General features: G+C 45.5%; 1 protein-coding gene across 11 annotated transcripts in view; it reads left to right on the top strand.

Moving 5' to 3' along the window:
- The window catches only part of meis2a (Meis homeobox 2a), a 105,207-nt gene extending 91,963 nt beyond the window's left edge, over nucleotides 1-13,244 (top strand). For 8 of the 11 annotated variants that reach the window (XM_014193733.3, XM_014193725.3, XM_014193696.3 and 5 more), the window contains 3 exons: nucleotides 3,122-3,180; nucleotides 6,865-6,975; nucleotides 11,476-13,244. In XM_014193733.3, coding sequence (XP_014049208.3) covers nucleotides 3,122-3,180; nucleotides 6,865-6,975; nucleotides 11,476-11,720 — 415 coding nt within the window. In that variant the 3' untranslated portion in view covers nucleotides 11,721-13,244. Of the gene's footprint in view, nucleotides 1-3,121; nucleotides 3,181-6,864; nucleotides 6,976-7,520; nucleotides 7,620-11,475 lie in introns of all 11 variants that reach the window. The other 3 variants (XM_014193740.3, XM_014193749.3, XM_014193721.3) reach the window with 3 other exon arrangements.
- The last annotated feature ends 398 nt before the right edge of the window (nucleotides 13,245-13,642 follow it).

Genomic DNA, 13,642 nt, shown 5'->3' with positions numbered 1-13,642 from the left:
CCCTACCTGTACTCTAGGTGCACCCTAAACCCTACCTGCACTCTGGATGCACCCTAAACCCTACCTGCACTCTGGATGCACCCTATACCCTACCTGCACTCTGGGTGCACCCTATACCCTACCTGTACTCTGGGTACACCCTATACCCTACCTGTACTCTAGGTGCACCCTATACCCTACCTGTACTCTAGGTGCACCCTATACCCTACCTGTACTCTGGGTGCACCCTAAACCCTACCTGCACTCTGGATGCACCCTAAACCCTACCTGCACTCTGGATGCACCCTATACCCTACCTGCACTCTGGGTGCACCCTATACCCTACCTGTACTCTGGGTACACCCTATACCCTACCTGTACTCTAGGTGCACCCTATACCCTACCTGTACTCTAGGTGCACCCTATACCCTACCTGTACTCTGGATGCACCCTCTACCCTACCTGTACTCTAGGTGCACCCTATACCCTACCTGTACTCTAGGTGCACCCTATACCCTACCTGTACTCTGGATGCACCCTATACCCTACCTGTACTCTGGATGCACCCTATACCCTACCTGTACTCTGGATGCACCCTATACCCTACCTGTACTCTAGGTGCACCCTATACCCTACCTGTACTCTGGGTGCACCCTATACCCTACCTGTACTCTGGATGCACCCTATACCCTACCTGTACTCTGGATGCACCCTATACCCTACCTGTACTCTAGGTGCACCCTATACCCTACCTGTACTCTGGGTGCACCCTATACCCTACCTGTACTCTGGGTGCACCCTATACCCTACCTGTACTCTGGGTGCACCCTATACCCTACCTGTACTGGGTGCACCCTATACCCTACCTGTACTCTAGGTGCACCCTATACCCTACCTGTACTCTGGGTGCACCCTATACCCTACCTGTACTCTGGGTGCACCCTATACCCTACCTGTACTCTGGGTGCACCCTATACCCTACCTGTACTCTGGGTGCACCCTATACCCTACCTGTACTCTGGGTGCACCCTATACCCTACCTGTACTCTGGGTGCACCCTATACCCTACCTGTACTCTGGGTGCACCCTATACCCTACCTGTACTCTGGGTGCACCCTATACCCTACCTGTACTCTGGGTGCACCCTATACCCTACCTGTACTCTGGGTGCACCCTATACCCTACCTGTACTCTGGGTGCACCCTATACCCTACCTGTACTCTGGGTGCACCCTATACCCTACCTGTACTCTGGGTGCACCCTATACCCTACCTGTACTCTGGGTGCACCCTATACCCTACCTGTACTCTGGGTGCACCCTATACCCTACCTGTACTCTGGGTCCACCCTATACCCTACCTGTACTCTAGGTACACCCTATACCCTACCTGTACTCTGGGTGCACCCTATACCCTACCTGTACTCTAGGTGCACCCTATACCCTACCTGTACTCTGGGTGCACCCTATACCCTACCTGTACTCTAGGTGCACCCTATACCCTACCTGTACTCTGGGTGCACCCTATACCCTACCTGTACTCTGGGTCCACCCTATACCCTACCTGTACTCTAGGTACACCCTATACCCTACCTGTACTCTGGGTCCACCCTATACCCTACCTGTACTCTAGGTACACCCTATACCCTACCTGTACTCTGGGTGCACCCTATACCCTACCTGTACTCTGGGTGCACCCTATACCCTACCTGTACTCTGGGTGCACCCTATACCCTACCTGTACTCTAGGTGCACCCTATACCCTACCTGTACTCTGGGTGCACCCTATACCCTACCTGTACTATAGGTGCACCCTTGCAAATGAGCACGGCTCCATCTCTTTTCCCAACCGTGCGTTTTGTCCATTTAACTATGGCACTTTGAGCGGGCAGATTACAGGCGTTTACGTTAACAGGAGACGGTAAGGGCAGGTATCAGGGGTTCACGGGGGATTAGGAACTGAAATTGGTTCCAGAACCTTCCCTTTTTCCATCTAATGACCAGTCCTGTAGCGTTGCCCTCTCCACGTTCCCAGAAAGGTCTTTTTTTTCTCAAGAGGGCTCCATGCTGGAATACCACATGATGATTTGAAACATCGCTCTAATATCAACCACATGTGGGTACCTGTAGTGCTAGCGATCTCACTCCTCTCTGACTTCTTAGAGAGAGAGAGAGAGAGAGAGAGAGGTACTAGATGAAGATGGAAAGACATACTCGGTCAGTAAAGGTAAAGCCGGTCCGGGGCGGGGCGCTGTAGGCGGCTTGTCTTTGACATGGCCCTGGGTCCCTGCGTCCCATTTCAGACTTTAAGAGGTTGGCCCTGGCTGGCAGTCACCTCCAGATGACCCCTCTGTCTTTAGAGTGGAAAGCAGTGGGAGCAGAGAGGAGAGTCGGGGAGGGCAGGCTTTGTGGAACTGCACTTATTCGCCACTGTGGCGGTGATAAAACTTCACACAGCCTAATTGATGGGCTTGGTGACATAACAATACCTTGTGAAAGCACCGAGTGGCCATGCCTGGTCCTCATTTATAGACAGCTGGACAGGGAGCAGAACCCCCTGCAATGAAGGGCCAGAGTGAGAGAGAGAGAGAGAGAGAGAGAGAGAGAGAGAGAGAGAGAGAGGGTGGACAAATGAAAGGAACCAATTGTATGTTGCCCCTTGCGAACTTGCACATTATTTCGAATTTCTAATGAGCAATAACACGCTAGGAATAACATGTTTATAGGGTCTATGTGAGTGTGTGTGTGAGCGTGTGTGTGTGTGTGAGAGAGAGAGAGATGTGACATACTGAGCGGTCTAGCTCCTCAGTTGTACCGCCGCCTCACCACAGCACACACACTTAATGCCTGTAGAATGGCTCTTCGGTCTCCATAGCAACCAAATGTAATCAAAAGCTTTATTAAACAAGGGGAATAGATCATAAGGACATTAAAAGAAAACCTTGTCGGGTTCCCAAGTCTGCTCACAATTGCCCTTGTGTTACTGCTGTTTCTCTGTTGTGATTAGCCAGTGGCTAATGTTGTTACTAAGTCATACAAAACGGTGTTGTTTCTGTAGCGGTTTTTATTTTTAATGAATACTTCTACTTGTGTCCTATGAATGCTGTGTGATTTAAAGTGTTTCTCTCTCCTCCTCTCTCCCAGGTTCATTAACGCCAGGAGAAGAATAGTACAGCCCATGATTGACCAGTCAAATCGAGCAGGTAAAGAAACAACTAAATATACAACATATCTCTTCCACTCTTCGCAGAAACACCCACTCCTTACAAATCCACTCCCCTATTACCATACACACACACACACACACACACACACACACACACACACACACACACACACACACACAAGAGTCGTTAGGTGATTAACTGTAATTGGCGATATCCCAATCTAACCCTGAGAGGTGCTTTAGCAATACGTTCCCTTTCTGTGAGTTACTAATTGGACACAAGAGAAGCTCCAGGAAGGCTTGGAGCATTTTCATTTAGATTTCTTTTAAGGCTGTTGTGTATTTTTTTTCAGTCTTTTTTTTTCTTCTATCCTTCACAGCTTTTGGGGGATAGGTAGGGGGAAAGAAGAGAGGAGGGTTTCAATTGGTATCTACTTTGTGTTTTTTAATTCACTCAATTCCCTCCAGTGTCAGTCCTCTGGCTGCTGCTCTGTATTCACTTAGCCCAGATTTGAAATATCAAGGGTCCTATATATGTGATTGTATTGAACTTCATCATTTCAATTTAGTAATTATGGGCGATTAATTCATTCCGGTCATGAAAAACAATCTAACGGATGAGAATGAGTTTTATATGATCCATTGATCTCTGATTTCTGGCTGGCCGCCCTACGTAGGAAGAGACGTCCATTCCTCTGAAAAGGATTAAGGATGGGTTCATATTGTAAATTGATCAGGCATTGATTTTCCATATCTACCATGGTCAGACAACAAAAACTACTGAAAGATTGAGTCATAAACATGCCACTGAAATTGAGCAAATAATCTGTACAGGAATTTATGTAGCCACCCTATGCCGCATCGACTGTGACATTACTATGAAAAAACGTCAAGTAATATGTCTGAGGGGGAAAAGCTTTTTGTTGATTAGCTAGCTCCGAGTCTAGAGAGAGCCCCACAAATTGGGGAGGAGATTTGTGCAAATGAAGTTAAGCAATTATTGAAATGAGACGTGCCTTTCCAAATCGCACTGACTCCCAGTACAATTACTGTGGTTTGTTGGGAATGTTTGAAAGAGAGAAGAGGGATAGAAAGAGAAGGGAGAGCATGTGTTTAGGGTGTGTCAATCAGCAATCTCTCCAAAAACAGCATGATTTACAGCTTCCCCTAATCTTCAGGGTTTACAGATTACTCCGGATTAGGCTGTTTAGTCCGGGAATATGCTGTTCGCTAGACTCCACAACGCTCTTACTCAATAGGTCTAATAATAGGACAGTATGGTGTAATTTCATTTCTACTGTACACAGTATTATAATGTTATAATAATATTGTGATATGAATCTAATTTGTAAATAATCATCATAATCAGTCCTTTCACCTTCTGTAATTTGGAGATTTTAAGTCATTTAAATTTTCAGTGATAAATGATTACAGTTGCAGGGGGATAAATAGTCATATTTGTGCAAATGATGTCCCATATTGTGTCCATGTCCAATGATGTCCCATATTGTGTCCCTGTCCAATGATGTCCCATATTGTGTCCATGTCCAATGATGTCCCATATTGTGTCCCTGTCCAATGATGTCCCATATTGTGTCCATGTCCAATGATGTCCCATATTGTGTCCCTGTCCAATGATGTCCCATATTGTGTCCCTGTCCAATGATGTCCCATATTGTGTCCATGTCCAATGATGTCCCATATTGTGTCCATGTCCAATGATGTCCCATATTGTGTCCCTGTCCAATGATGTCCCATATTGTGTCCCTGTCCAATGATGTCCCATATTGTGTCCCTGTCCAATGATGTCCCATATTGTGTCCCTGTCCAATGATGTCCCATATTGTGTCCATGTCCAATGATGTCCCATATTGTGTCCATGTCCAATGATGTCCCATATTGTGTCCATGTCCAATGATGTCCCATATTGTGTCCCTGTCCAATGATGTCCCATATTGTGTCCCTGTCCAATGATGTCCCATATTGTGTCCATGTCCAATGATGTCCCATATTGTGTCCATGTCCAATGATGTCCCATATTGTGTCCCTGTCCAATGATGTCCCATATTGTGTCCCTGTCCAATGATGTCCCATATTGTGTCCATGTCCAATGATGTCCCATATTGTGTCCATGTCCAATGATGTCCCATATTGTGTCCATGTCCAATGATGTCCCATATTGTGTCCCTGTCCAATGATGTCCCATATTGTGTCCCTGTCCAATGATGTCCCATATTGTGTCCCTGTCCAATGATGTCCCATATTGTGTCCCTGTCCAATGATGTCCCATATTGTGTCCCTGTCCAATGATGTCCCATATTGTGTCCCTGTCCAATGATGTCCCATATTGGGTCCCTGTCCAATGATGTCCCATATTGTGTCCATGTCCAATGATGTCCCATATTGTGTCCCTGTCCAATGATGTCCCATATTGTGTCCATGTCCAATGATGTCCCATATTGTGTCCCTGTCCAATGATGTCCCATATTGTGTCCCTGTCCAATGATGTCCCAATGATGTCCCATATTGTGTCCATGTCCAATGATGTCCCATATTGTGTCCCTGTCCAATGATGTCCCATATTGTGTCCCTGTCCAATGATGTCCCAATGATGTCCCATATTGTGTCCATGTCCAATGATGTCCCATATTGTGTCCCTGTCGAATGATGTCCCATATTGTGTCCCTGTCCAATGATGTCCCATATTGTGTCCATGTCCAATGATGTCCCATATTGTGTCCATGTCCAATGATGTCCCATATTGTGTCCCTGTCCAATGATGTCCCATATTGTGTCTATGTCCAATGGTGTCCCATATTGTGTCCCTGTCCAATGATGTCCCATATTGTGTCCCTGTCCAATGATGTCCCATATTGTGTCCATGTCCAATGATGTCCCATATTGTGTCCATGTCCAATGATGTCCCATATTGTGTCCCTGTCCAATGATGTCCCATATTGTGTCTATGTCCAATGATGTCCCATATTGTGTCCCTGTCCAATGATGTCCCATATTGTGTCCCTGTCCAATGATGTCCCATATTGTGTCCCTGTCCAATGATGTCCCATATTGTGTCCATGTCCAATGATGTCCCATATTGTGTCCATGTCCAATGATGTCCCATATTGTGTCCCTGTCCAATGATGTCCCATATTGTGTCTATGTCCAATGATGTCCCATATTGTGTCCCTGTCCAATGATGTCCCATATTGTGTCCCTGTCCAATGATGTCCCATATTGTGTCCATGTCCAATGATGTCCCATATTGTGTCCATGTCCAATGATGTCCCATATTGTGTCCCTGTCCAATGATGTCCCATATTGTGTCTATGTCCAATGATGTCCCATATTGTGTCCCTGTCCAATGATGTCCCATATTGTGCCCTGTTCAATGATGTCCCATATTTGTCCATAACATCCCTGTTGCTTGGGGAATGGCTGGTGATGGTCTTGACAGAACACCCTGATCTCGTCAAACTGCATGCTTTCTTTTCTCTGTTAGAGAACAATGCTTAATCTCTTCTGTTCTCTAGTGTTAAAGTGTGTGTGTCTCTGGTGTGTGTGTGTACTCATACTGTATGTGTTTGCATGTCATGCATCAGTCATCGGGGACACAATGTGTTGCAGTATGTTTGGGCCAGAGCTGGGACAATAAGCTGATTGTGTGGTGTGTCTTCTCTTTCTTTCCCTTCCTTTGTGTCCACGTTTTGACTACAATCAGGTTTTCTTCTTGATCCTTCAGTGAGTCAAGGAGCAGCGTACAGTCCGGAGGGCCAGCCCATGGGCAGCTTCGTGCTAGATGGCCAGCAGCACATGGGGATCCGGCCAGCTGGTAAGCCCCCCCCCCCCCCCTCCTATCCTGCATACCAGTCACTGGACTGTATGTGTACAGTCACCAATGCAACCCATTTTACTTTGTGACTACTGTAGACTGACAGGAACACCCACCAACACTCTAGCCATGGAAATATCACCCCTGCACTGACTATTGTACTGTACATGACAGCATCATCAACCCAATACTAACCAATGTCACAACACTACTGATGATATCACTGCACCCTAGTAAAGTCCCCTCATTCAACTCCACCCTCCAACTCCCCTGGGTATCACCCTTTGCCTGCTGCCTGCCTTGCTTGTCTCTCTTTTCGCCCATCTGACTTTGTAACAAATGGAGAGATTTGTTGGGACTTGAACTATCTAACGGTTTTAGACTCTTTACTACGGCACCTCCTCTTCCTCCATTCTCTCTGTTGTTTTCTCTTCAGACTTAACCAATCATTACTTCTACCAGGGTGTCTGTCTGCTCTGACCCATCTGTGATTCAACCTTTGACCTTCTGCTGATCTTTTCTCTGGCGTTTTCCCCCTCTTCTAGGGCCTATGAGTGGAATGGGGATGAATATGGGCATGGATGGGCAATGGCACTACATGTAACCTCCATCTTGTAAAGTAAAACGCAAAGAAAAAAGGGGAAGTAAGTACAACTGGGCTCTTTTTTCCTTGGATGTATTTTTCAAACCTCTGGGCTTGTGGTTTGTACCCACAATCCCCCTTACTCCACCACAATCCCTCTCCCATCCGCACCCTAATTTTACAACAACCTCCCCCACAGCATCCCCCACGACAACCAGTGAGTGTGATTGGTGTAGCATGGTGCTTTAAGGGGAGAAAGGGGGGTAACCAAGGGGGGTTAGCTAGCTACTGAAGGATGAATGGAAGGACTGAGAATAGTCGCCATGTCGTGAGGCTTTCTCCTGTCGGTCCTTGGGAGAGAGGGGGGGACTTGTGGCGCCAGCCAAGACAACAGGAAAACATTCACCCCAAACAACAACCCTGGCCTAGCATGGCATGTACCGATGCCGCACATTTATTTATCACAACAGGGCCATCGCTCTCCCCATCTCCGACAGCCAATGCAAATGTTGGACATTTAAGGAAAAAATAACATCTCCAGAGGCAGGGTCTGGCGGGGAGAAATTAAGCAGGCTCCAGTGAAGCAATAAAGAAGGAGACGTGAAACTGTCCTCCGAGTGACATAAATCTGTCTGGGGAACGATTGATGCCCAAATTATCTTATATGCAAAGACGGAGCGCAGCAGTACATTACAGTCCCCGGGTGAGATATACGGGCCGTGGGTGACATGGCCTATCCTTCACTGTGGGGTGGGGGTGGCGAGTAGGGGGGGGGTGATGGGGGGGGGGGGGGGGGGGGGGGCGTGTGTTTGGATGTTTTTTACTCGAGGGGGGCATTGACTAGCCCCGACATGAGACACACACAGATCCATTTGAAGGACCAGAGACATTAAAGAATGGCTGTGTTATAAAGGAAGAAATCTCTCGCTCACACACACACACACTCTAAATGGCTGTGTTATAAAGGAAGGAATCTCTCGCTCACACACACACACACTCTAAATGGCTGTGTTATAAAGGAAGGAATCTCTCGCTCACACACACACACACTCTAAATGGCTGTGTTATAAAGGAAGGAATCTCTCGCTCACACACACACACACTCTAAATGGCTGTGTTATAAAGGAAGGAATCTCTCGCTCACACACACGACACACTCTAAATGGCTGTGTTATAAAGGAAGGAATCTCTCGCACACACACACACACACTCTAAATGGCTGTGTTATAAAGGAAGGAATCTCTCGCTCACACACACACACACTCTAAATGGCTGTGTTATAAAGGAAGGAATCTCTCGCTCACACACACACACACTCTAAATGGCTGTGTTATAAAGGAAGGAATCTCTCGCTCACACACACACACACTCTAAATGGCTGTGTTATAAAGGAAGGAATCTCTCGCTCACACACACACACACTCTAAATGGCTGTGTTATAAAGGAAGGAATCTCTCGCTCACACACACACACACTCTAAATGGCTGTGTTATAAAGGAAGGAATCTCTCGCTCACACACACACACACACTAAATGGCTGCCGTCTGATTAAGCCTGGCCATTCTGCCTCCCGCTAGCACCACATCGCTGACATTTGAGAAATCAAGACATATCACATCCCAAAGGCAGCGGTGCAGAAGAGATTTTATTGAACACCCAAACTCCTTTGCCCAATGAGGCACAATATAATAACACTTACCTTGATTAAAAGAACCCTTTATATGTAAATTGGGCCTGGATTTTCCATAGGGTCACCATAGCCATTCTATCGACAGAGCCCATTTCACCCCTCGTTTTTTCCTCCCTCTCTCATCTCCTCTTCTCCTGTCTTTGTTAATGGCATCAGGGATAAAAACCCTTCAGGAAGCAATGTTCCCTAAAACAGGCAGATAGAGACAACATTTGCTCAGCTTGGCTAATTCTTAATATAGGCTATATAATTTTTGGACTATTTAATTACATAACATATTTTATGCTTCATGACCAATAACATTAATAGCTTAATACAGAGGAATATTATCATCTCTTGATACGATTAAGCTGCCACACAATATGGTATATTTGGTACTTAATTATCGCAAGCCATTGAGCAGGCCTGCTCTGCCAGAACAGGACAGAACTGAACAGGTAGAGGGAGAAAGAGGGAGAGAGAGGGAGAGAGAGAGACTGGTCACCATTATTGTCTTCATATGGTTGTACCACTCCTGTTAATAAAGGGGGGGCCACAGATCTACTTAACAGAATGACTGCAGCTTACAAGACTGGAGATTACCAGCTTACAGTGTCCAAAACATCTGTTGGGCTTTTTAACAGGAGGCGCTCCAGGTTATATAGAGGTGAGAGCACCCCTCACATACCCCTCGCCTCACACCCCAGCCCGGCCCAGCCCGGCCCAGCCCAACCCAGCATGCCCAGATTGATTTACTTATTTTATGACCCCAATAGTGAGGTTTTAAGAGAGCGTTCTGACAAACATGTGCATTTCCAATGAACTGATCTGGATAGTAGGGGTAGCGAGTATTAGAAAATGGCTGCCCGGCTTTCAGCCAATGAGATTGGTCATTAATCTCTGCCTCTGCTGTCCTTTTTCCTCTCCCTTCCCTCCCCACCTTCTCCCCCTCCCCTCACCGGGCCCTCTTGTGTCATTTCTTAATTGCGGCGTATTAAGGTGGAGGAATGTGGAGAGTGAGCATGCCTGGTGACCTTGCTGCTACTCCTCCCCCACCCCTTCTCCTCAGCAGGGTTAATTCCCCAGGGGTTCACATTACAAAGCAGGCCGGGTTGGTCCAGGACCCACTGGCTCCAGCTCCAGAAGTACCCAACCCCAGGCCCAGGCCTGCGCTTCCCTGCCTGTTCCCTCCCGAGTGTCCAGGCCTCTGGACCAGGCCTGTTCCCATAACTCCAGCCCCCCCCCCCACACACACACACACCTCCTCCACCACCACTACTTCCCCTCTGGTCTGTTGACAACAACCCCCCCCCTGAATACCCAAACAGAGGCAACACTGAGCAGGTTCTGTCTCCACCACCCAGGCACAGTGTGAGGGAATGCCAACAGGCTGGGGTCTCCACACACATCAACACAGGGTCCTACTCTCCATACCAAGGGGTATTGCATCAGCATATTCCTTCCTCTCTCCCTCTTTCCTCCTCCTCCTCCCTCCCTCTGTCTTTCGCTCTACATCTCTCTCTCCCTCCTTTTATCTCTCTGTGCCTCCATCTCTTGCTGTCTCTGTGCTTTAGCAGTTGTTGTCATTATACTCCTAAACCCACACTCCCTCTATTCCAAGAGCAGCACTTTGTTTTGTTTAAAAGTGCCTCTTATTGGAGGGGGAAAACGCAAAGCCTTGAACGCTATTCTTAGACTGGCATGTTGTGATAGTTAACTGAGCTCTAAATTATTTAATAACTTCTTTAAGGGGTTTTAAATCAAATATGTTCCCAGTAGCGCGTCCCCCTGAGAAAATGCCTCTTATTCGATTTGTCACTACATTCAGTGGGGGAATTGACTGTTCTGCCTGTAAAAGTATTAGTGCTGCTAACATCAATACAGCTGCTAGCTTCTCCATACGTAATCCAAAACGACAGTGTCTGGATGGTTGGAGATCACTTTCCACCCTGAGAACTGCCCATGATTCTATTGACATTGTGAAGGACTCTCCATCACCTAAAATAGAGTGATACAATCGCTTTTTTAGCTCCTTGAATCCAAATCTCTGAAGTAGCTTTTGGGATATGTGTAATCCTAAATGTAGCTAGTATGTTTTTTTTACTTTATTTTTACACCACAAGATGAGCTCACTTTACACAAAGTATAAATGAATGTATTGTTTTATGTCAAAGTCACATTAATGGAATTCGGTAGTAAGAAATGGTGAGTGCTTGTTTCTAAACCTCTCTCTCTCTCTCTCTCTCAGGTCTGCAAGGCATGCCAGGGGAGTACGTACCTCAGACTGGTCCTATGGGCATGAGCATGGCCCCACCAAGTTACAACCCTACTCATCAGATGACCCCTCATCCCTCCCAGCTTCGACATGGACACCCCCTCCATTCCTACCTGCCTGGCCCCCACCACCCTCATCACCCCGCCATGCTGATGCACGGAGGACCCCCCTCTCACCCAGGAATCACCATGTCTGCAGAGAGCCCCCCCCCCTGCTGACCCCCATTGACCCCAGCGCTGGAGGACAAGGCTTGGACATCCATGCCCAATAGTATAAGCAAACTTTACTACCACAACATCAACAACAACAGTAGCTTCTAAGAGAAGAAAACAAACATCAACAACCCTAAAACAAAGATATCTTCAGACTATTTTTCTGAATAAAAGCAGAACCCTTTTGACCATTATTAGACCGTAAAAACAGAATTCCAGATGAGCTGTGATGATTCTTCTTCGTTTTTTTTTTACTTTTCAATTTTGTTACTTTCATCCAAATGGAGGACCAAGCTGACAAGAACACTTTGTAAAGTCTTGGGCTTTTGTTAAAGATCAACAGAAGATGTTTTGAGGACAGACACGTACGTGCGCAAACACAGACACACGCACACACTTAAGACACACGCATTCGCACACACACAGCGCACACTCTCTCCAGTGACACGTTCAACTCATTTTTCAAAACGGAATCACTCTGGAAGATTGAGAGAAAAAAGAAAAAGACAAAAAGACTCCAAGAGTTATAACTACTGTAGTATAAAAAGTATAGCAACTAAGTTAAAACGTTTGCATTTTTTGTTGATCACTCAATTTCCTGAGCTAGTTGTAGAATAAAAGGTTAACCCTTTCTCTCACACTGTGTGTGCTCCTTCCTGGAGGAGAAACTGTCTCGGCAGTGCAGCAGCACTATTAAAAAGAAAAGATGGAACATCTCAACAACGGACGCCCACTTGCTCCCAACCACAGCGACAGGCAGAATAGGCCCTGTCCCCCATAAAGAACAGGGCATGATGGGAAAAGGCTGCTAAATGACACCTGATCTCTCCAGAAGATTCAGTTTGAACATGTTTAATGCCCCTCTTTTTGTTGGTTCATGAATGAATGTTACCCTGTAGGTATATACAAAAAAGTTCTTAGTTTGAATTGCCCAAGCACTGGATTGTGTTGGTTTTATACATTTTTATTTGATTATTATTTTATTTTTTTGTATCCTGGACTCTCATTGACAGAGCCTATTGAAGGAAACGTAATAGTGGAAAAGCAGCATCCTACTCTGCTTCTTTGCCTCTGGATCAACATACTTGCCATATGGACAATACTGACACAATGGTGGATTCTTTGGCACTGGGAGAAGCAATTGATGGTAGATGCACCCAAAAACCTAAAACTTCAAAGAAGAAGAAAAAAAAAGAACTTAAATTATGAACTCAAAGCTTTGGGAAAAAGCTAAGAGAATATTGTAACAAACTTCGTACAGAGTTCAGTCTATTAATTGTTTCATGTTAGATATTCTATGTGTTTACCTCAATTGAAAAAGAATGTTTTTGCTAGTTTCAGATCTGCTGTGGCATTGATATTGTATGTCCATGAATTCCTTCCTTTTTCAGCACGTGTTCCTCACTAGATGATAAAATGCCGTCTCCCTTAAGCTTTGTCAAAAATACATTAAATACTTGTATGAGGACTGTGACGTAATGTTTAAAAGGTGTTCAGTCACAAATGCTGTAATAAATATTTCATTTTTGATTTTTGTTAGATTTTTGTGTGCTGTGTGTTAAACATAACTTTAAGAGTAGGCTAATAGTAATTATGTAGTAGTGGGTTTACTTTTTATTATAGGTTGTATATTATTATTATTATTATTATTATTATTATTATTATTATTATTATTGCAAAGTTGTCATGGTGCTGACAGAAAATGTTTAACAATGTTTGGCTAAATAGCTAGGCAATATCAATATTAAGGTAATCCTACTAAACTCAATTGTGCATTTAAAGACAGAGCATTTCCACACCCTTTGGTTACCTAACCTGTCAAGGCTTATAGTTGCAAAACCCCCAAGGGAGTTGCGCCACTTTAGTCGAATGAAGCATAATGTGATTTTATGATTTTCATAATGCAACCTGTTGCAACCAAACAAATT

The sequence above is a fragment of the Salmo salar genome, chromosome 01 (assembly GCF_965601325.2).
Source record: "Salmo salar chromosome 01, fSalSal1, whole genome shotgun sequence".
Taxonomy (NCBI): domain Eukaryota; kingdom Metazoa; phylum Chordata; class Actinopteri; order Salmoniformes; family Salmonidae; genus Salmo; species Salmo salar.
The sequence above is the reverse complement of the archived record's forward strand: the minus strand, read 5'-3'. Positions and strand labels throughout refer to the sequence as shown.